This window comes from Gracilinanus agilis, chromosome 3 (assembly GCF_016433145.1).
Source record: "Gracilinanus agilis isolate LMUSP501 chromosome 3, AgileGrace, whole genome shotgun sequence".
Lineage (NCBI taxonomy): Eukaryota > Metazoa > Chordata > Mammalia > Didelphimorphia > Didelphidae > Gracilinanus > Gracilinanus agilis.
The window spans coordinates 123,948,713-123,970,993 of record NC_058132.1 but is presented as its reverse complement, the minus strand read 5'-3'; the positions used below and the strand labels follow the sequence as shown (position 1 = coordinate 123,970,993).

At 36.5% G+C, this 22,281-nt stretch overlaps 1 protein-coding gene across 3 annotated transcripts in view; it reads right to left on the bottom strand.

Annotated features, from left to right (window-relative positions):
- The window catches only part of VPS36 (vacuolar protein sorting 36 homolog), a 51,389-nt gene that overhangs the window by 12,095 nt on the left and 17,013 nt on the right, over positions 1-22,281 (bottom strand). For 2 of the 3 annotated variants that reach the window (XM_044666059.1, XM_044666060.1), the window contains exons 5-9: positions 12,358-12,447; positions 11,367-11,453; positions 1,515-1,547; positions 1,345-1,422; positions 78-212 (exon numbers count right to left, since the gene is read on the bottom strand). In XM_044666059.1, coding sequence (XP_044521994.1) covers positions 78-212; positions 1,345-1,422; positions 1,515-1,547; positions 11,367-11,453; positions 12,358-12,447 — 423 coding nt within the window. The remainder of the gene's footprint in view (positions 1-77; positions 213-1,344; positions 1,423-1,514; positions 1,548-11,366; positions 11,454-12,357; positions 12,448-22,281) is intronic. The other variant, XM_044666061.1, reaches the window with a different exon arrangement.

Genomic DNA, 22,281 nt, shown 5'->3' with positions numbered 1-22,281 from the left:
AAATAAGAGAAGGGGCACTCATATCAAGGTTGCTGATAAACACTACCAAAAATAAGGGGTTTTAAGGCTCCATTTACCTCTAAAGGCACCTGCAGTATTCCTGCTAGTTGTTTTGCCAGCTGCATGTGGTAATGTGTACCTGAGCCATGTGTTTCCCTGGTAACTGGATTAGCTATACCCATGCTCAGTAAGTAGGATTTAAATCTGATAGTCTAAACGGGAAAGAGAAAAAAACACATGACATGGCAGTTAAAATTTGTTTTCTTTTAAAGTTTAAAACCTTTACTAAACATCAGTTAAATGTTTAAATAAGTACTCCTCTATTCATTCTCCCTATCTCCCTTTCCTCCTAACTTCCAGAATCTTGGAATGTGAAGGGGCCTCAGGAGCTGTCTAGTCTAGATTCAGCCATCTAACCTCAATATGAAGAACTTCAATGAGGGGAACTCACTATCTTCCCAAGGCAGTCCATTCTTTTGGCAGTGAGTCCTATCAGTTTTGTCTCACTCTTGGTGAGTGAGGCATTGGAGGTTTTCTTGGCAAAGATACTGGAGTGGTTTGCCATTTCCTTCTCCAGCTCATTTTACAGATGGAGAAACTGAAACAAACAGGGTGAAGTGACTTGCCCAGGGTCACAGTGCTTTGTAAGTATATGAAGCCAGGTTTGAACTCAGGAAGATGGATTTTCCTAACACCAGGTCCAGCACTCTATCCACTGTACCACCTAGCTGTCCATCACTCTGGGCCAGTTCTAATTGTTAGGAATTTTCTTCCTTAAGCTGAAGGAAGAGTAAATCTGCCTTTCTACAAATTCTTCCACTATATTTATAATCTATCATTATTTGAAATGGTGAAAGGATTTCCATTAAAATTTCGGATGAGTTTAATAATGTAGCCTATCTTTCTTTTACCTTGTCATCTTACTCCTTCCTCATTAGCCTTGCAATTAAGAACATTAAGGCAACAATGACACTACATTTAATACCAATCATGAGGTTATCATTAGAATAAATGTCCTTAAACACCTCACCTTCAAATAGTTTTTGGCTAAAAATTGACTTTCAAAACAGTTGTAGAAAGCTATCATCTTTTACTTTCTTTTTGTGATATTTCTACCATACTAATATCTGTATTCCAAGAAAAAAAATTTTTTTTAAATCAACCTTTAGCTCTTATAGCTAACACAATGACATTAGATCCAACATTTGGTACTTTTGAAGTATTTTCATTCTATTTCAAGCCCCATATTAAAAGGCAGACCATCAAAACATTTCATTATACCATTTAGACAGATATTTATATTTTTTGGCTTTTAATTAAAAAAAATACAAAACTATTACTTACTTCATCTTCTGTGATGTCACCTTGTTTATCCTTAATTTTATTAGCTATAGATTTGGATAATTCAACCATTTCCTTTGCCTGTCAGAAAAAAGAATACCCGTATTTTCTATTTACAAAATATGCTTAAAAACAATAATTGTTATAAAAATAACAGATATAAATTAATTTACCTTGACCATGAGCTTGCTGAGATCTTCAAAAGCCTGAAATGTAAAACAATGAAGTTTTAATGGAATGGATCTAAAAGGATTCAAATGCTTTAAACAATGAAATAATATTTCTTTGATAGTTTTATTACAATATAAATTGGATATGGAAAGAAGCTTTCTCTAAGGAATATGTGAAACTTTCTATTAATTTGAGGTATCTGAAAAATCACCATTAATACAAATATGCTAAATTCAATTAGTAATATTTTTCAAAACTTCCTTCTTTAGAAGGGAAGAATTTATGATCAAACAAGAGATAGAGAATATTATAAGATATAAAATGAATAATTTTGATTATATTAAATTAAAAAGGGTTTGTACAAACAAAACCAATGCAACCAAAATTGGAAGGGAAGCAACAAATTGGGAAATCTTTATAACAAAAACCTCTGACAAAGGTCTAATTTCTCAAATTTGTAAGGAGCTAAGTCAATTGTACAAAAAATCAAATTATTCCTCACTTGATAAATGGGTAAGGGACATGAATAGGCAGTTTTTAAATAAGGAAAATTATCAATAAACACATGAAAAAGAGAAATGCAAATCAAAACAACCATGAGGTTCCACCTCACATCTATTAGATTGGCCAATATGGCAATAAAGGGAAGTGGTAAATGTTGGAAGGGATGTGGCAAAATTGAGATATTAATGCATCATTGGTAGAGTTGTGAACTGATCCAACCATTCTGGAAGGGAATTTGGAATTATACCCAAAGGCCTATAAAACTGTGCATACTCTTTGAACTAGTAATGCCACTACTGGGTCTATACACCAAAGGAATAATAAAAAAAGAGGAAAGGACCTACTTGTATAAAAATATTTAGAGCAGCTCTTTTTGTGATGGCAAAGAAGTAGAAATTGAAGGGATATCCACTTACTGGGGAATGGCTGAACAAACTGTGGTACATGTTGGTAATGGAATACTATTATGCTATGAGAAATGATAAACAAGATAATTTCAGAAAAAGCTGGAAAGATCTGTAGGAACTGATGCAAAATGAAATAAGCAGAACTGGAGAACATTGCACACCAAAACAGCAATATTGGGCAATGATTATCTGTGAAAACTTTCAGCAATGCAATGATCTGGGACAATACTGAAAGACTTGACAGGGAACACTATCCACCACCAGAGAAAGAACTATTGGAGTTGTCTTTCACAACAGCATATCTTTGGTTTTATTTTGAGGTTTTGGTTATGTATGAAGAGTACTCTTACAACAATAACCAATATGGAAGTGTGTTTTGCATTACAATAAAAAAATTGAAAAAAATTCCTCTTTTTTTATATTCACATGGTCATATCAAACACACACATAATGACAAAATAGTATTACTAGATCTATACAGCTAAAACCTGTTTTAATTATTAATTCAGCTTTTAATATTACATTTCAACATACTTCAATAAACCCATCAATATGGGTATTCCTTCCAACACACCCATCATGATTCATACATCCCATTACTTAATTTTAAATGCTGAACATCAATTACCCCAGACTTGCCCAGGACCACACATCTAGCATCTATGGCTGGATTTGAATTCTGGGCCCTGACTCCAGTCCCAGCATTTTTTCCACTCCCCTACCTACATATTTTTAAAAATCTGGGAGGCTCTGGGCATGGTGAGCACCAAATAATATTTCAAAAAATAAAAACTTACTATATTCTAACAGGAAATGTCTAGTTATTGATGTGGTAATCATTTCTGAATCAGTTGTCTATACAAACTATGGACATGTTACAGCAAAAATTAAAATCAATGCTAAATTAGAAAAAAAAAAGATATGACGTACAACTTGGGCAACTCCAATCTGACCTACTTAAACAAGTTTTTGAAGCCAAAAAATATGGATAGAAAGCAGATATTAATATAGATATGACCATTCCTAAGGAAGTTTAACACATATAAATCAATCACCATGAGGCAGAGACCAAAAAAAGCCTTGAAACCTCCTCTGGTAGCAAACACTTGATCTTCTTGCCAAGCAAAAAATAAGGCAGCCAAGGGCAATACCAATTTAGAATATAAACTCATTTGTGTTATCTGATAGAGGAAGATGATAGAAGATTATGAGAAGTATTACCTTAAAAAAACAGCAAAAAGTAGTAGAGAAAAAACCTAGACTACAGAAATAATTTCCCAATTAAGGGTAATCTTGGGGGTATTTAAGTATGACATTTGAAGAGGGAAAGCAATAGATGAGAAGTTGAAACAATTTTTAAAGATCAGAACAAACCTTTTCTTCAATCTATGACAGTGAAGATATCATAAATGGACTCTAAAAATCATAGTGCCTAAGGGCAGCTGGGTAGCTCAGTGGATTGAGTCAGGCCTAGAGACGGGATGTCCTAGCTTCAAATCCAGCATCAGACACTGCCCAGCTGTGTGACCCTGGGCAAGTCACTTGACCCCCCATTCCCACCTTTACCACTCTTCCACCTATGAGCCAATACATGGAAGTTAAGGGGAAAAAAACAAAAACAAAAACAAAAAATCATAGTGCCTGATATGCTGCATGAGGGAGGAGAAAGGGCACTAAAGAAAACAGAGATGGGATGAGACCAAGTTTATGCAAAATAAATTTGTAATACTATTATTTTAGGATGATGAGCCTAGCACTAAGAAGAATCTCAAAGGCCCTTTCAAAGAGGAGGAAACTGAAGTCCTGGGAGATTAAGAGACTAGCCCAAGATCACCCAGGTAAAAAGTAAATTCTGAACCCAGGCTCTCTTCCCACCATGCCACAAATCTGGAGGGCTATGAAGGACCAATTCTCAGGATATCTGAAGGAAGAAAGTATCAAAAACCTGGAAAAATCCCAGATCTTACTGATACCACAAACAGGAAAATTAAGAAAATATCACTAACCAATAACCACTATGCCTTCTCTCTCCTATAAAAATTTTATGAAAATAATCCACACTTTCATCGAAGGCTTCATAGTGGAGAAGGAAACAATGAGACTTTCACAATTGCTCTTCAAGAGTAGACACACCACTGATTCAAAGATGTAGAAAAATACTAGATATTCCCATATTCACTCTTTGATAGCTCTAAAAAAATTATATTTGGTTGACCAAAACATTACCTTTCTTTAAACCTCTCTATAAACAGGTTACATCCCATTCAACTTTCAAAATCATATAAGATTCTTTGAAAGATAAATCTTTATTCAGTGATCCTGTAATTATTAATAGCAATGAAGAATAAAACAGGAAGATGGATGAGTGCTAAAGGTGTTTGCCACTGCTATGGAGAATCTTTAGTGCAAAGTTCAAATAAAAAGATGGTAAGATTTTTTTAGATGTTTCCGACATTTCCATTGACTAAAGAAAGCATGCTTTAGAAAATTACAGATCCTTTTATAAAAAGACCCATAATCACCCAAAAGAATTTGGGCTAATCATCTATGTAAGGGGAAAAAAGTGGGAAAAGAATTACTTATCTAGAGCATGGAATGTATTTGGATGTGGAAGGCCCATATTGCTAGTACATCAGTAGTACATGCATGTATCTTAGACTTCCAATGTAGATGGACAATGAACTGAACAATTAAACATTAATTAAACACTAAATTAACAATTAAACAGAAGATCAAGCTGGATAGAAACAAACACCTTTCTTTTAAAAATGAACATTCTTTCAATGAGATTGCATGGCAAAACTAGTCTCCAAAATATTAAAGCTGTGGGTCAGCCAAGTGAAGGGGCCACGAAAAGGCACACGGCAGATGTTACTAGGCTACAATCTCTTACCAAGGATAAATGGCTTTGAGGCTTTTGAGCCTTTGTCAGAGAGACATGGAAAGAAAGGAAGTGGGCTTGTCGTGTATCAGGAACATAGGATAGGAGGACAACCCATATCCCTCGTCAGGAAATGTCAAGAGCACAAGCATTTATTAAGTATATGTCTGCAGGCTCTATATCAGGAGTGCTGGCAATGCATTGAAAGGCAAAAAGTGGCTCCTGTTCTCAAGGGGCTCACAGTAATTAATGGGGTAGATAAATGCAAATAACTTTATACAAATAAGACATATATAGATACAACAGATGTAAACAAGATATAAAATGGGGAACTCTAAACGAAGATAGGCTAAAGGGGAGCAGGAAGAGCTTCTAGCAGAAGATGGGATTTTAACTGAGACTTGAAGGAAGCCAGGGAAGCGAGGCAGTGATGAGAAGGGAGAGAGAAGCAGGCCTAGAGAACAGCCAGTGAAAAAGCACAGCATTGGGAGATGGAGTGTCCTCTCTAAAACTCAGCTAGGGGATAGTGTCACTGGATCACAGAGTATACGGAGGACAGAGAGGTGTAAGAGGCCTGGAAAAGGAGGAAGAGGCCAGGTTATGAAGACTTTAAAAGCCATAAATTGTCTAGTGATCCAGAGAAGGAGAATTATTTTGGAAGATTTCCCCAGGGAGACTTTGTAGGAAGACACTGACAAGAATCACACAGATTAAGAAGAAATGGATGGGTTGCAGTCTGCACTAATGGAGAAAGTCCTCAGAGCACTAAGTCACAGATTCATCAAAATGTCAAAAAATATTGAAAGTGTACACTAATATAAAAGAGAACATAGATGTCACTGAATCCTGGTGTTTTGAAAATCAGAAGAAATCTTTGGAGTCATTAAATGCAATTCTGATCTAAAGCAGACAACCCTTCTACAACATCCTTCAATGAATGTATGGCCCATACAAATGTTATTTCTCATTTAACTAACCATCACATCTTTAAAAGAAATTGTTCTGAGTATTATTTAACAAGTTAATTACAGTAAGCTTATGGCCATTTCTATAAATGCAGAGTATTGTCCATCTGCAAAAGGATTTTGCTAAATGAATAGTGTGTTCTGTAACACTCTTATGACCACCAAGGGCAGTCCTGGAAACAAAGGGGAATATGCACACACCTAACAGGAATTTCCTCAGATAAACAAAGGCTAAAATGTTGGATTCTTATCAGCAACAAACAGCAGATGCAGGAAACCTTTTGTGGGAAACTCTGGGCACCAGCTCTGAAATTAAGTCATTTCTAACATTTAAGGCCTGGGGCAAACTATAAGCCATGCTTTTTCTTTGAATATACAACCTACACACAAATAGATTTCATACACATAAGCTTTGGAAATGCAAAGCACTAATAGGTTTCTTTCCTTGGCAACAAAGAAAAAGAAAATGAACAAGATAATATATTTATGCATCAAATTACTTTATTAATAATATACTATTATTTCCATTGGAAAATGTCATTTATATCTAAACAGAATTAAATCCATAAGGATAGCATAAATATAAATGTAAAGCAATTCTAATTTACAAACATTTGAAGTTGAATGGTCCCTTAGAGATAATCTAGTAAAATACCCCCATTTTAGAGTTTAGGAAAGTAAGGTCCCAAAGATGAAATGACCAGTCTAAGGTCACGCAGCTAGCCTGTGGCACAGCAGAAACTTGACCAAAGGTCTTTTGACACAGCTTCCAGTTCTCTTTCCACTTAGCCATTATAAACTAAATATAGATTTGAAGTTGCTGTAAGGTAAAGTATTTTAGTAAATATATCATTTATTTAAACTGATTATGAAAATATAAATGAAAGTATCTTCATTTCTCCCTCCCTCATTCCTTTAATATTTAAAGTCACCTATCCTGTAAAGTGAATGAAAGAACTTTACTCACATTCAATTAAAAGTAATTTACAGGGGCAGCTAGGTAGCCCAGGGGATAGAGTGCCAGGTCTTTAATCAGGAGGATCTGGGTTCAAATCTGCCCTCAGACATTTCCTAGTTATGTGATTCTGGGCAAGTCACTTAACTCCAATTGCCTAGTCCTTGCTGCTCTTCTCTGTCTTAGAATTGATACTTCGGCAGAAGGTAAGGGTTTAAAAAAAAAGCAATTTACCCACTTGATAATGCTGGTTATTCATTATACATCTGTCAACTTGTAATTTGGAGGACCCCAAAGTCTGTGTCAATTTGAAATCTAGCAACCCCAAGTTTAGTCATCTTGAAAAATGGAGACTCCAAGTTTGCCCTTTTGTCCCATGAGAGTTTGCCTCTACTGAATAATAGGCCTTAAGATATTAAATAGCTCTAGTTAGACAGAGTTAGCAGACCTTAATCAAATGCTGAGTATCCTTTTATCCTAGAAGTTTCTCATATTGTATCAGAGTCCTTTTCCCAGGTGGTCCAGCCCTGGTCTGGATTTTCCCCCTCAGTATCCATGGTAAGTTAGGTGCCCTAGCCTCTGCTTATGGTTCCTTTCCCAAACTTGATTGTATCCTTTGAACACTCTCATTTCTTTGTAACCATGGTAGTATCAATCAATCATATTTCCCTGTCCCTCAGTTCTCCTAAAAGGTATATAAGTTCCCCAAATTCTTTTGTTCCTTAGAGCTATCATCTCATGCAGTGATTTCTCCCACAGGTCTGAACCCAGAGGAGCCAGAGCTTTGGGCTCTGTATCGATTTTGAGCGTGTGACTCTTTGTGGAGGCCTAAGGATATTGTACCACACTCCTCTCCTGATTAAAGAGGTAGTTTTTCTGACTATTTAATAGTTCTGTGTTTTTTTCCAGTTTTAAATTTTTATTTTTTGTTTTGTCTTTTCTTCAGTGGGTATAGGGAGAGATTCAGTCTGTACCTCTGATTTCATAGGTTTAGGGCAATTACAGTGAATAAGTTCCTTCTTAGCAATGTAGGTCTATATCTATTGAATTTACAGTCTTAGACATTTGAAAGGGTGATTAAGTGACTTGCCAAGCATCATAGAGTCAGATGAACATGAATTTCAAGTAGGGGTCCTTTCCTCCAGGATATCCTAACTTGGGATCAGGTCTTCTACCTCTTGTACCTTTTCACTTTCCTCTGACTACACACCAACTCCAAGTGCCCCCAGAAATTCTACAGAGTGCCAAGTATACATAGCTACACAAAGGGATTGGTTTGAGGGAAGCCCTGGCAAAGCAGATCCAGAATCCCTATTGTAAGTGATATCTATGTTCAAATCCTGACCTTGTGTTGCCTGTGGTGCCACAGGCAAATCACTTAACATCCTCTTTGTAACTCAAGAGAACTCCTGAGAAGTCCCCTATAAGAAGTTATATGCAGGGAACTTCCTTGGTGGAAAAAGTAAATCCTGAGAAACAACAGATATGCTGATATTCCAGCACCTCTTTCTGCTCAAACAAGGCACCATTTCTCTGGGGATTAAAGTGACTCAACTCCCAAAGACCTTGGATTCATGCTGACTAGCCAAGGTAGCACAGTATAATGAGATGAATGCTAAAATAAGAGCTAAAAGGCCCAAGATCTGGTCTCAAATTTACCACATTAGAGGCATGACTCTAGGCAAGTCATTCATCCTTTGACATCCTGGATTTCTTTAACTTTTATTAAATGGATCATAAGACCTGCCCCACCCTCCTTCTAGGGTTAGTATGAGAACTGAATGAAAATATGTACCTAAAAGCATTCTGTAAACTGTATGCTACATATGAATGTGGTATTATCACCTTTATTATTATTATTAATTTTAGGATTGAATCCAAAAGACTCCACCACCAATAGAATACAAAGATTGGTCCATAATACTAATTGTTCAAATAAAACCTTTCCTAGTTTACTTTTAAAACTTGCAAACAAAAGAATTTTTAAAACATGGATACTGACAAAGAATCATGTTCCCTAGGACATCTTCTTTTTCAAAAGATACTGTCCTAGATGGATAGATATAATGCCCTAGAGATAGTATCCATCTAAGAATTTCTGGGGAACCAAGACCTTCATTAGCAGAATTCCTTGGTAAGAGATGTCATCTCTTTCACAGCATTTGAATCCCTAATACCTAGCACAGTGCCTAGACCAGAGCAGGAATTTAATACTTCATCTATTCAAAAAGACTATAAATAAATCTTGGAAATAGGGAATTTTACAAGGATATCTTAGTGAATCTGTGCTACAAGCAATGATGTGATTATAAAATCTAGCTGCTCCTAGGGGGCCTAAAGAAAATCTGTCTGAAAGTGGCTTGCTTGCCAAGGGGCCTATTGATACCAACATAAAGAATATGCTAATTAAAAAGCATCTTTCTTTTAACTTTCAGATTTGAATATCTCTGTATCAGAGCTACAGAGTTTCTCTGTTTCTGGAATGTCTTTTCCCACATCTTTGCCAGTTATAATTCTACCCATTTTTCAAGGCCCATTTCAAATGCCAGTTAGCCTTACATGGTCCTCCGTAAATTAGAATTCCTCCCTCCTACAAATTTTCAAGGTATCTACACCTCTCATTCTCTTTCACACTCTACTTTGTATCACATTTATTTCCATTTTGTCTAAATATTTGTATACTGCCTATTTTGTAGTTTTATCTAAATCTCCCTACTAGACAGTAAGATCCCTCCAGGTTTCTGTTACTTATAACTATTATATTGACTGTGGAACAGAAAGAAGAATGCTAGAGCAGAAGTCAGGAAGACTTCAAAATCCACTTCCAACACTGATTGTCACCATGGACAAATCACAACCTCTCGGTCAGTTTCCCCATCTGTAAATACCTATAATATCTACCTCACAAGACTATTATGAGAATAAAAATAAATAATACATGTAATGTGCTTTGCAAACACTAAAGTGTTATATGAACATCAGTGATTGTGTTTTATCTACCTTCAACCTTCCCCAAGTTCTATAACACTGGACTTGTTCAATAAATACATATTGCAATGAACTGATTCAACTTAAGCCACAAAAAGTTAATCAGTGGAATCAATATGAATAAATCAAAATCTATTTTTTCTACTCTTTGTTCACTATTAGAAATTTCCTTCAAGAGTACTATGCAAATGAACTGGAGGAATTCCATGTGAACTGGAAAGACCTCCAGGAATTGATGCAGAGTGAAAGGAGCAGAGCCAGAAGATACATTATGGCACAATTGAATATAATGGACTTCTCTACTAGCAGTAATGCAATGATCCAGGACAATTCTGAGGGACTTATGAAAAAGAATGCTGTCCACATCCAGAGAAAGAACTGGGGGAGTAGAAACACAGAAGAAAAACAAAACTGCTTGATCACATGGGTCGATGGGGACATGATTAAGTATGTAGACTCTAAATGACCACCCTAGTGCAAATACTTATAATATGGAAATAGGTCTTGATCAGTGACACATGTAAAACCCAGTGGAATTGCGTGTTGGCTATGGGAGGGGTGTGGGAGGAGAGGAGAAAAAGAATATGAATCAGGTAACCATGGAAAATTTTTCTTAATTAATCCAAAAATTTTTTTTAAAAAAAGAGTGCCATGCAGAATTTAAAAGAGATCATAGATGATCCAGGCACAGAAATTAAGTAGCTATGGTATATGAACAACTAGCAAGAAATTCTTCTAGCTGGTAGATTCTTTCTACCATCTCTTCTATATGATGATCCTCTATTCAGACATTTCTTGTTTGGTCTCCCCCATTGCCCACAACTCAAACTTGTGAAATGTGCTGCCAGGTTAGTACGCATAAAACTGAAATTTTCTTTTAAAATAAGTAAACAGACCTGAAAAAAAGAATTAATACTTGGAACCTTCTACTCAAAAGCATACCTCCAATCAATTAATGTAAAACTTCAAAAGAAGTAGGTCTGTCTTCCTTTCATTTCTTTCTGGAAAAAAGCGTTTGGTTAAAATCACACCTGTGATTTATACACCCACAAAATAGCAGTTTATAGGATAAAATGAGTCACAGCAGTATCTAAAAACAATAAATGCAAATAGGTTCAAAGGAAAAGGTGACCTGAAAGCAGAGCAATCATTACCTCAGAAATGTTTTTGTCTGTTTCTTTTCTCTTTTCTTCTAGCTTCCTTTCAATTCCTACAATTCCTACAGCTCTTACTCTTCCTGGCTGAAAAACAAAAACACACAGGATTCAGGAAGGAAATTTCAGACCTTTTTCACCCACCACACTGTGTTTCCAGTAGAGGAAAAGGGTCTACAAAGAACTCAAGTAAAACCATGAATGAGGCTGTCAACAGAGTGTACTCTTTTATCCAACTTCCTTTCAAAACATTCCTTTATCAAATGGCTGAATAGCTACAATTCTCTGAATCTTCAGAGAAAAACAAAAATACCTATTTACCCCAATATTTTAGGTACATTATCAAAGCTTCCAACTTTCCCCCCAAGTTCTGTTTCTTGTAATTGTTATGTTGAGTGTAGAATAGAAATAAAAATGCTAGAATGGATGTCAGAAAGCCTCCAAAATTGACTGTCACCATGAACAAATCACAACCTCTCTGAGTTGGTTTCCCCATCTATAAAATATCTGTAATATCTACCTCACAAGACTGTTATGAGAAAGAAATAATATATGTAATATGCTTTGAAAATACTATAGTGCCATATAAATGTCTATAATTATTATTTTTATTGTCATTATTGGAACTAATTATACAATATATACAAGTTTTTTAATGAAGGAGTCTCAAATTGTCAGTTCTGTCTTTTGCTATTACAGTAATTACACAAGCAGTTTTCATGCATGTCAATATCCTTATAAAATAACAGCAATTAATTTAGGCTAGTTTGACAAATTCCCTTCTATATATATTCCAGGCATCAATAAAGAAATATTTTTAAAATAAAAATTAAAATGTCTATTTCCATTAGACAATAAAACTGTGTTTTTTATCATGAATCATTTGGAATAAAAAAAGAAATTATGCTATGTTAAAGTAAACTGGTAATTGAAATGTCTTTGCTCAGAAAATTGTAAAATTAGAAAATGTCAAAATTAATTTAAAAAATACCTCTTGCCCATTCTTCCTTTGCATTAGTTGAGACACTGGCATATTTTCCCATCTTCTGTGAGTCATTTCTTCTGATAAACGCCTATAAAACTGTGTATAAATAAGCAAATTTGAGATTATCAATCTATAGAATACTTTTATGTCATTACTTAAACTCTCTTCACTGCTACAGTATCTTGACACTACTTCAGTCTCTCTACATGGTGCTCTCATAAACAATTCTTTTCTGAGGACACCAACAGAAAGAACTAGCTGTTTATACAAGCTGATCCATTCTCAACAAAAATATCATTGAGTTACAGATATCTTTCAAATTACATTTCATTTGTTTATCATGTAGTTTGTATTAAGGTGAATGTAATGTCAGAAAAAATGTACAAACATTTTTCAAAGGAGGAATTGGAAAATAATATATCTAGTTAAAATCTGATGGCAGGAATCAGGAGCCAAAGACTCCTATCTTTGCAAAAAGGAGATGGTGACTTTTAGCTACACTAATGACTCCAGTCACTCTATAATGTTTACTTAGTATCTCCTGTGTACTAGATGCTCTAAAGAGATTTTTTTTTAAAAGGCATGAAAAAAATAGCTGGAGAATTAAACCATAAATGCAAAATGACTTGTAAATACTTTTAAAGCAACATACCAACAATTAGACATTAATGTAGTAGAAATTAAGTATACCAAACACCAAGAGGGCAAAATGTCAAAAAATGAGGTCATCAGAGTGGGATGGGATAAAGTGCAAATCAAGGAAGGCTTTGCAGAAGTATGTTTTGGTGAAGTCCTTCAAGAATAAGTGTCTCTCCAGAAGTTTTAATCATGCTCTTGGGAATCAGTTTGTAAATGTACTCTAGGTATATGTGTGTGTCTATCTGTATCTAAACAGATTTTTAATGCATATATGTGTGTATATCTATCTAGTCACAAATGTATGATTGTGTGTCTATATCTACTTATATTTACGGTTCTTTCATCAAGCCATTATAAAGGTTTTCCACTCTACTATCTTCTATTATCTTTACTTCCCCAGTTCCTCTTTACTCAACTACTTATGTGTAGGCCTTTAACAACTTTTCATACTTTCTCATAGTAAACAAAAGGCACAAGTGAAAGAAATGAGCAGCCTGTAGCCTTCCCTGTAACTATCACTGCTTCATGTCTCCCACTTTCACCATCAAACTTTAACCTGATTAAGTCTATTCTGTCGGGATCTGGTGGGAATAAATGACATGCGCTAGTATCTAGTACTGACCTACCTTTTATCCTCAACCCTCCATAGTTAGTGAAGGGACAGTGGAATAAGACATCACCATGGGATGATATCTAACTAGTTAATTCTCTGAACATGCTTAGGACAGCGTGTAATACACTAAAAAAAAAGTACTGGAACTGGAGTGAGGAAAAACTGAGGTTCAAATCTCATCACCATCACAAATTGCTGTTATGTTGCTGTGTGAGCTACACATTGTATGTAACTGAAACATGCAACTGCATGCCCAAGGCTCTCTCAGTCAGCTGTCAATAAACATTTGTTAAGCACTTACTAGGTACCAGGTACTATGTTAAGCAGTGGAGATACAAAGAATGGCAAAAAACAGTCCCTGTTCTTGAGGAGCTCATAATCTAATAAATAACTATGTACAAACTATATACATAATAAATCAAATTAATCACCATAGGGAAGGCACTGGAATTAAGAGGGATTGGAGAAAGGCTCCCTGTAGAAGGTAAGATTTTAGCTAGAACTTAAAGGAATCCAAGGAAGCTAAGAAGCAGAGATGGGAATGGGAGAATATTCCAAGCATGGAGGACAGTCAGTGAAAATTTCCTGAGTCAGGAAATAAGAGTGTCTTATTTGAGGAACAGCAAGAAGGTCAATGTCATTGGATAAAAAAATATGTTTTTTGGAGGAGTGGGGAGGATATATGTGTAATATGGAATAAGAATAAAAAGGGTGGGGTCAGGGAAGAAGTTATAAAGTGTTTTGAACAACAAACAGAGGATTTTATATTTGATCTTGGAGATAATAGAGAGTTATTGAAGTTTATTGATCAGGGGAGCTGACATGGTTAGACATGTTTTAGGAAGATCACAGTGATAAATGAGTGGAGTATGGAATAGAGTCAAGAGAGATTCACGTGGGCAACTAGATAGTGCACTGGATTAAGTGCCAGTCCTGAAGTTGGGAGGACGTAGGTTCAAATCTGATCCTAGACACTTTCTAGCTGTTTGAGCCTAGACAATTCATTTACCCCTTTTGCCTAGTGCCTGCCCTTTTGTCCTAGAATCATCACTGTGACAGAAAGTAAGAGTAAAAAAAAGAGAAAGACTCAAAGCAGTGCTGCAATTCTGCATAGAAAAGAAAAATGTAGCCCAAGTAAAAAAAAAAATTCAAGAAACTGTTATGATTAAAATTGTCTGGAGACTGTATCTTAGTTTATAATTATTTATCAAATAATAAAAAGCAGGCCAGAAAAAGAGAAGTCATGTATGGCCATTTGCCTTCCTTTCCAAAAGTCAGGCCTAACTGCATACCTATTCACTCCAATTTCAAGGAACAAAGCCCCTATTTCTTCTCTGAACTCAAATGTATGCTCTTCCTGATGCCCCTTTCCCAGTGTCTTTAACAGAAGCACTTGGACCTCACTCTGGATAAAAGGCAGGTCTTCACAGAAGACATCACACCTTTAGAATCACCAAACAATGGGCATGTCCACTTTTCTCTACCACACTATTTTAAGAGGCTTGTTTACAGGTAAACAAAAAGTTTTGTCTCCACCCTTATTCAGCAAAGGAGTGGGAGAAGCATGTGGTAGCTTCAGTCTTAAGATTAAACTTTTTTTTCCTTGGAAATCCAAAGGTTATCTTGGGGTGCCAAAAAAGGGGTAGACACTAGTATTAAATTTCTACAAAGCACTATTCTCAACCTTAAAATGATATATAAGGATTGGCTATTATTATTATTTCATCTTTATCACAATTAGTTCTTCACACGTTACAATACAGAGAAATGTAGAATTCTTTTTTTTAAACCCTTAAACTTGCATCTTAGAATCAATACAGTTCCAAGGAAGAAGAACAATAAGGGCTAGGCAATGGGGGTTAGGTGACTTGCCTAGGGTCACAAAGCTAGGAAGTGTCTGAGGCCAGATTTGAAACCAGGACCTCCTGTCTCTAGGCCTAACTTTCAATCCACTGAGCCACCCACGTGCCTCCTATCATTCTTATTATTAGCCCATAAAACAATATTTTAAGAATCTTTAAAATAATCATGAGGGACTTCCAGTTAAGATGGCGGCAGTGTAAGGAGCAGCTGCTCGATCTCTCCTGACCGAAGCATACAGAACTCCTCAAGGGGAAATAAAAACGAGTCCAGAGGAACGAAGGAACCCCACAACAGGGCGCAGCATTGAAGGTACGCAGAATCGGGGCATTTCCACGCTATAAAGGGGTGAAACAGCTCTCACTAAAACAAGAGAGGAAGAAGCCCCTCCCCCACCCCCCACACTGCACACCTCGCACAACGACAACGCACAAGTGTGAAAACAGGACTGGGGCAACCAGATAATCACTGGCAGCCCCGGGGCTTGTACCTGTGTGCTGCAAGACAACGGACTCCAAGTGCTGGGGGCCCGCAGGGACTTTCCCAGAGCGCCCACGTGGGTGAAGGCACCCCCTCGGCCTGGACAAAGGCCCCTAAAACAAGGCCTTTCCCAAGCACTGAAGACATCACCTCAGGTGCGAATAAAGATCTCCAGCCCACAGACTTTCACTACCTTCTGCAGGGGTGAAGGCAGGCCCTAAGAGCATCTGCGCAGGCAAAGGCAGTGCCCTAGGCTTGAATAACGATCTCCAGCCCAGACTTGGACCTCCAGTGAGGACCCCATGCAGACTCAGCACGGCAGTGGAAGCAGCCCCAAAGACTGCTGAAGGAGCCTCAGGCAGAGGGGCAGACCGGGAACTACCAGGAGGCCTGACCCCGAGGATAAGGAGACCGGAGCCTCCCCCCACCCCCTCCAGCTTGCAAGGCGCAGGCAGACCCTGAGTGCAAAGACAAAGCTGAAAAGGGGCGGGGCCAACAATGGCCAGCAATAAGGAAGTCCAGAAGAAAAAGACTATCAAGAGAAACTCTGGAACACTGGACAACTTCTACACAGAGAAAATCCAGACAACAGAGGAGGGAAAACAAAAATCTAACCCTCCCCCAAAAAATGAAAGCTGGTCACAAGCTATGGAAGAGTTTAAAAATGAAATGCTGAGGAAGATGGAAGAAATCTGGCAAGAAAATAACAGTTTAAAAGGCAGAATTTGGCAATTGGAAAGTGAGACAAGACAACTGAAGACCAAAAATGACCAGATTGAAAAGGAAAACCAAAAAATTATAGCCGAAAACCAAAACATTAAAGCCGAAAACCAAAACATTAAAGCCAAAAATCAGTCCTTAAAGGCTAGAATCGAACATTTAGAAACCAATGATCTTTCAAGACAACAAGAACAAATAAAACAAAGTCAAAAGACTGATAAAATAGAAGGAAACATGAAATATCTCAATGAGAGAGTGACAGACCAAGAAAACCGGTCTAGAAGAGACAACTTGAGAATCATTGGTCTCCCAGAAAAGGCAGAAATTAATAGAAACTTGGACTCCACACTTAAAGAAATTATTCAGCAAAATTGCCCTGAAGTTCTACAACAAGAGGGCAATATAGACATTGAAAGGATCCATAGAACACCCTCTACACTGGACCCAGAAAAGTCAACACCCAGAAATATAATAGCGAAATTGAAGAACTTTCAAGTTAAAGAAAAAATCTTACAAGAAGCCAGAAAGAGACAATTCAAATATCAAGGAGCACCAATTAGGATCACACAGGATCTGGCAGCCTCAACGCTAAAAGACCGCAAGGCTTGGAATACAATATTCAGAAAGGCAAGAGAGCTGGGCCTTCAGCCACGAATCAACTACCCAGCGAAACTAACCATATACTTTCAGGGGAAAGTATGGGCATTCAACAAAATTGAAGAATTCCAAGTTTTTGCACAAAAGAGACCGGGACTAAATGGAAAGTTTGACATTCAACCACAAATATCAAGAGAAAGATGAAAAGGTAAATAAGAAACAGAGGGAAAAGAAAGAAAACTCATAGTCTTTTAAGCTTGACTCTTTAAGGGCATAAATAAGATCTAATTATCTGTATTACTAGGTGGAGAAATGCTATGTATAATTCTCTGTAGTGAACTCTATACACTATTATAATATTCACTATTATAGCAACCAGAAGAATAATTCATAGGGAGAGGACAGGATACTAAATGGTATAAGAAGACATGGTCGGTGGGAAAGAGGGGGGGAATAGTAGGGGACACCAAGAAAAATCCGAGTAAATAAGAAAAATAAGATATTCTATTACACACAAAGAGGGCATGGGAAGGGGAGGGGATGAATAATATCATAAGAAGGAGAGGAAGAGAAAATAATCAAACCTTACTCTCAGTGTAATCAACCTGGAGAAGGAAGAGTAGCTTTATTATCCATCTGGATAAAAAACTCTATCTAACCCTACTGAGAAAGTCAGAAGGGATAAACCAAAGGGAGCAGGGGAGTGGGGAGGCCAAAAAAGGGAGGGGAGAAGAAGGGGGAGGGAATTCATTTGGTCTTTAAAAAAACAAAAAGAGGGGAACAACAAGGGAGGGGGCAGAAAGGGAAGTCAATCAAGGGAGGGGATAAGGGATACTGGCTCAAAGCAAACCACTGGTGTAAAAGAAAATAGTGTAATAAGAGGAGTGGGTCTAGGGGAGGATACAAAAATGTCAGTGAATACACAACTAACAATTGTAACTCTGAATGTGAACGGGATGAACTCACTCATAAAACAGAAGCAAATAGCAGAGTGGATCAGAAACCAAAATCCTACCATAGGTTGTCTACAAGAAACACATATGAGGCGGGTAGACACACACAAGTTCAAGGTTAAGGGGATGAGCAAAATCTTTTGGGCATCAAATGAGAAAAAGAAGGCAGGAGTGGCTATCATGATCTCTGACAAAACCAAAGTAAAAATTGATATGATTAAAAAAGACAGGGAAGGTCATTACATCCTGATTAAAGGCAGTATAAACAATGAGGAAATAACACTGTTCAATATATATGCACCAAGTGGTATAGCATCCAAATTCATAAAGGAGAAACTGGCAGAGCTCAAGAAGGAAATAGATAGTAAAACCATAATAGTGGGAGATCTAAATATTCCTCTTTCAGATCTAGATAAATCAAACCAAAGAATAAATAAGAAAGAGGTAAGAGAGATGAATGAAGTCCTAGAAAAATTAGATTTAATTGATATGTGGAGAAAAATAAATAGGGACAAAAAGGAATACACCTTCTTTTCAGCTGCACATGGTACATTTACAAAGATTGACCATGTAATAGGACATAGAATCATGGCAAACAAATGCAAAAGAGCAGATATAATAAATGTAACCTTCTCAGATCATAATGCGATAAAAATAATAATCAGTAAGGGCACCTGGACAGGCAAGTCAAAAACCAATTGGAAATTAAACAATATGGTTCTCCAAAACCAATTTGTCAAAGAAGAAATCATAGAAACAATCAACAATTTCATTGAAGAGAATGACAATGATGAGACATCCTACCAAACTCTGTGGGATGCAGCCAAGGCAGTACTCAGGGGGAAATTTATATCCTTGAGTGCATATATTAACAAATTAAGGAGGGCAGAGATTAATGAATTGGGCATGCAACTCAAAAAATTAGAAAGCGAACAAATAAAAAACTCCCAGATGAAAACTAAATTAGAAATACTAAAAACCAAGGGAGAAATCAATAAAATCGAAAGTAAAAGAGCTATTGAATTAATAAATAAGACTAGAAGGTGGTACTTTGAAAAAACAGATAAAATTGACAAAGTACTGGTCAATCTAATAAGAAAAAGGAAAGAAGAAAACCAAATTGACAGTATCAAAGATGAAAAGGGAGATCTCACCTCTAATGAAGAGGAAATTAAGGCAATCATTAAAAACTATTTTGCCCAATTATATGGCAATAAATATAACAATTTAGGAGATATGGATGAATATTTACAAAAAATATAAACTGCCTAGATTAACAGCAGAAGAAATAGAATACCTAAATAATCCCATATCAGAAAAAGAAATTGAACAAGCCATCAAAGAACTCCCTAAGAAAAAAATCACCAGGACCTGATGGATTCACAAGTGAATTCTAGCAGACATTCAAAGAGCAACTAATCCCAATACTATACAAATTATTTGATATGATAAGCAAAGAAGGAGTCCTACCAAATTCCTTTTATGACACAAATATGGTACTGATTCCAAAGCCAGGTAGACCAAAAACAGAGAAAGAAAACTATAGACCAATCTCCCTAATGAACATAGATGCAAAAATCTTAAATAGAATACTAGCAAAGAGACTCCAGCAAGTAATTAAGAAGATCATCCACCATGATCAGGTGGGATTTATACCAGGAATGCAAGGTTGGTTCAACATTAGGAAAACCATCCACATAATTGACCATATCAACAGTCTAACAAACAAAAATCACATGATTATCTCAATAGATGCTGAAAAAGCCTTTGACAAAATACAGTATCCATTCCTATTGAAAACATTGAAAAGTTTAGGAATAGAAGGACCGTTCCTAAAAATAATAAACAATATATACCTAAAACCATCAACAAGCATTATATGCAATGGGGATAAATTAGAAGCCTTCCCAATAAGCTCAGGAGTGAAACAAGGATGCCCATTATCACCTCTATTATTCAACATAGTACTAGAAACACTAGCAATAGCAATTAGAGAAGAAAAAGAAATTGAAGGTATCAAAATAGGAATTGAGGTGACTAAGCTATCACTCTTTGCAGATGATATGATGGTATACTTAAAAAATCCTAGAGAATCAACTAAAAAGCTAGTAGAAATAATCAACAACTTTAGCAAAGTTGCAGGATACAAAATAAATGCACATAAATCATCAGCATTTCTATACATTTCCAACACACTAGAGCAGCAGGAAGTAGAAAGAGAAACACCATTTAAAATCACCCTAGACAATATAAAATACTTAGGAATCTATCTACCAAAACAAACACAGCAATTATACGAAAACAACTACAAAACACTTTCCAAACAAATAAAACTGGATCTAAACAATTGGAAAGCCATTGATTGCTCATGGGTAGGTCGAGCTAACATAATAAAAATGACAATTCTACCCAAATTAATTTACCTATTTAGCGCCATACCTATCAAGCTACCAAAAAACTTCTTTACTGAATTAGAAAAAACTATAAACAAATTTCATTTGGAATAACAAAAGATCAAGAATATCAAGGGAAATAATGAAAAAAAATGTGAAGGAAGGGGGCCTAGCAGTACCAGATATTAAACTATACTATAAAGCAGCAGTCATCAAAACAATATGGTACTGGCTAAGAGATAGAGAGGAGGATCAATGGAATAGACTGGGGATAAATGACATCAGCAAGACAGTGTATGATAAACCCAAAGAGCCCAACTTTTGGGACATGAATCCACTATTTGACAAAAACTGCTGGGAAATTTGGAAAACAATATGGGAGAGATTAGGTCTAGATCAACATCTCACACCCTACACCAAGATAAATTCAGAATGGGTGAACGACTTGAATATAAAGAGGGAAACTATAAACATGTTAAGTGAACACAGAATAGTTTACTTGTCAGATCTCTGGGAAAGGAAAGACTTTAAAACCAAGCAAGAGTTAGAGAAAACTACAAAATGTAAATTAAATGGTTTTGATTATATTAAACTAAAAAGCTTTTGTACAAACAAAAACAATGTAGTCAAAATCAGGAGGGAAACAACAAATTGGGAAAAAATCTTTATAACAAAAAACTCTGACAGGGGTCTAATCACTCAAATATACAAGGAGTTAAAGCAATTGTATAAAAAATCAAGCCATTCCCCAATTGATAAATGGGCAAGAGACATGAATAGGCAATTTTCAGGTAAAGAAATCAAAAGTATCAATAAGCACATGAGAAAGTGTTCCAAATCTCTAATAATTAGAGAAATGCAAATCAAAACAACTCTGAGGTATCACCTCACACCTAGCAGATTGGCTAAAATGAAAGAAGGGGAGAGTAATGAATGTTGGAGGGGATGTGGCAAAATCGGGACATTGATGCATTGCTGGTGGAGTTGTGAAATGATCCGGCCATTCTGGCTGGCAATTTGGAACTGTGCCCAAAGGGCTATAAAAGACTGCCTGCCCTTTGATCCAGCCATACCATTGCTGGGTTTGTACCCCAAACAGATCATAGATAAACAGACTTGTACGAAAATATTTATAGCTGCGCTTTTTGTAGTGGCAAAAAACTGGAAAATGAGGGGATGTCCTTCAATTGGGGAATGGCTGAACAAACTGTGGTATATGCAGGTTATGGAATACTATTGTGCTAAAAGGAATAATAAAATGGAGGAATTCCATGCAAATTGGAGAGACCTCCAGGAAGTGATGCAGAGCGAAAGGAGCAGAGCCAGAAGAACATTGTACACAGAGACTGATATACTGTGGTAAAATCGAATGTAATGGGCTCCTGTACCAGCAGCACTGCAATGACACAAGATAGCTCTGAGGGATTTATGGTAAAGATGCTACCCACATTCAGAGGAAGGACTGCAGGAGAGGAAACATATAAGATAAACAATTGCTTGAATGCATGGGCTGAGGCGGACATGAATGGGAAATAGACCCTAAACAAGGACACATGTTACAACCAGTGGAAATGTGCGTTGGCCATGGGTGGGGGGAGAGCGGGGGGTGAAGAGGAAAGTAGGGGCATAAAGTATGTAAACAGAAAACTTATGGAGAAATTTGTTATTATATGTA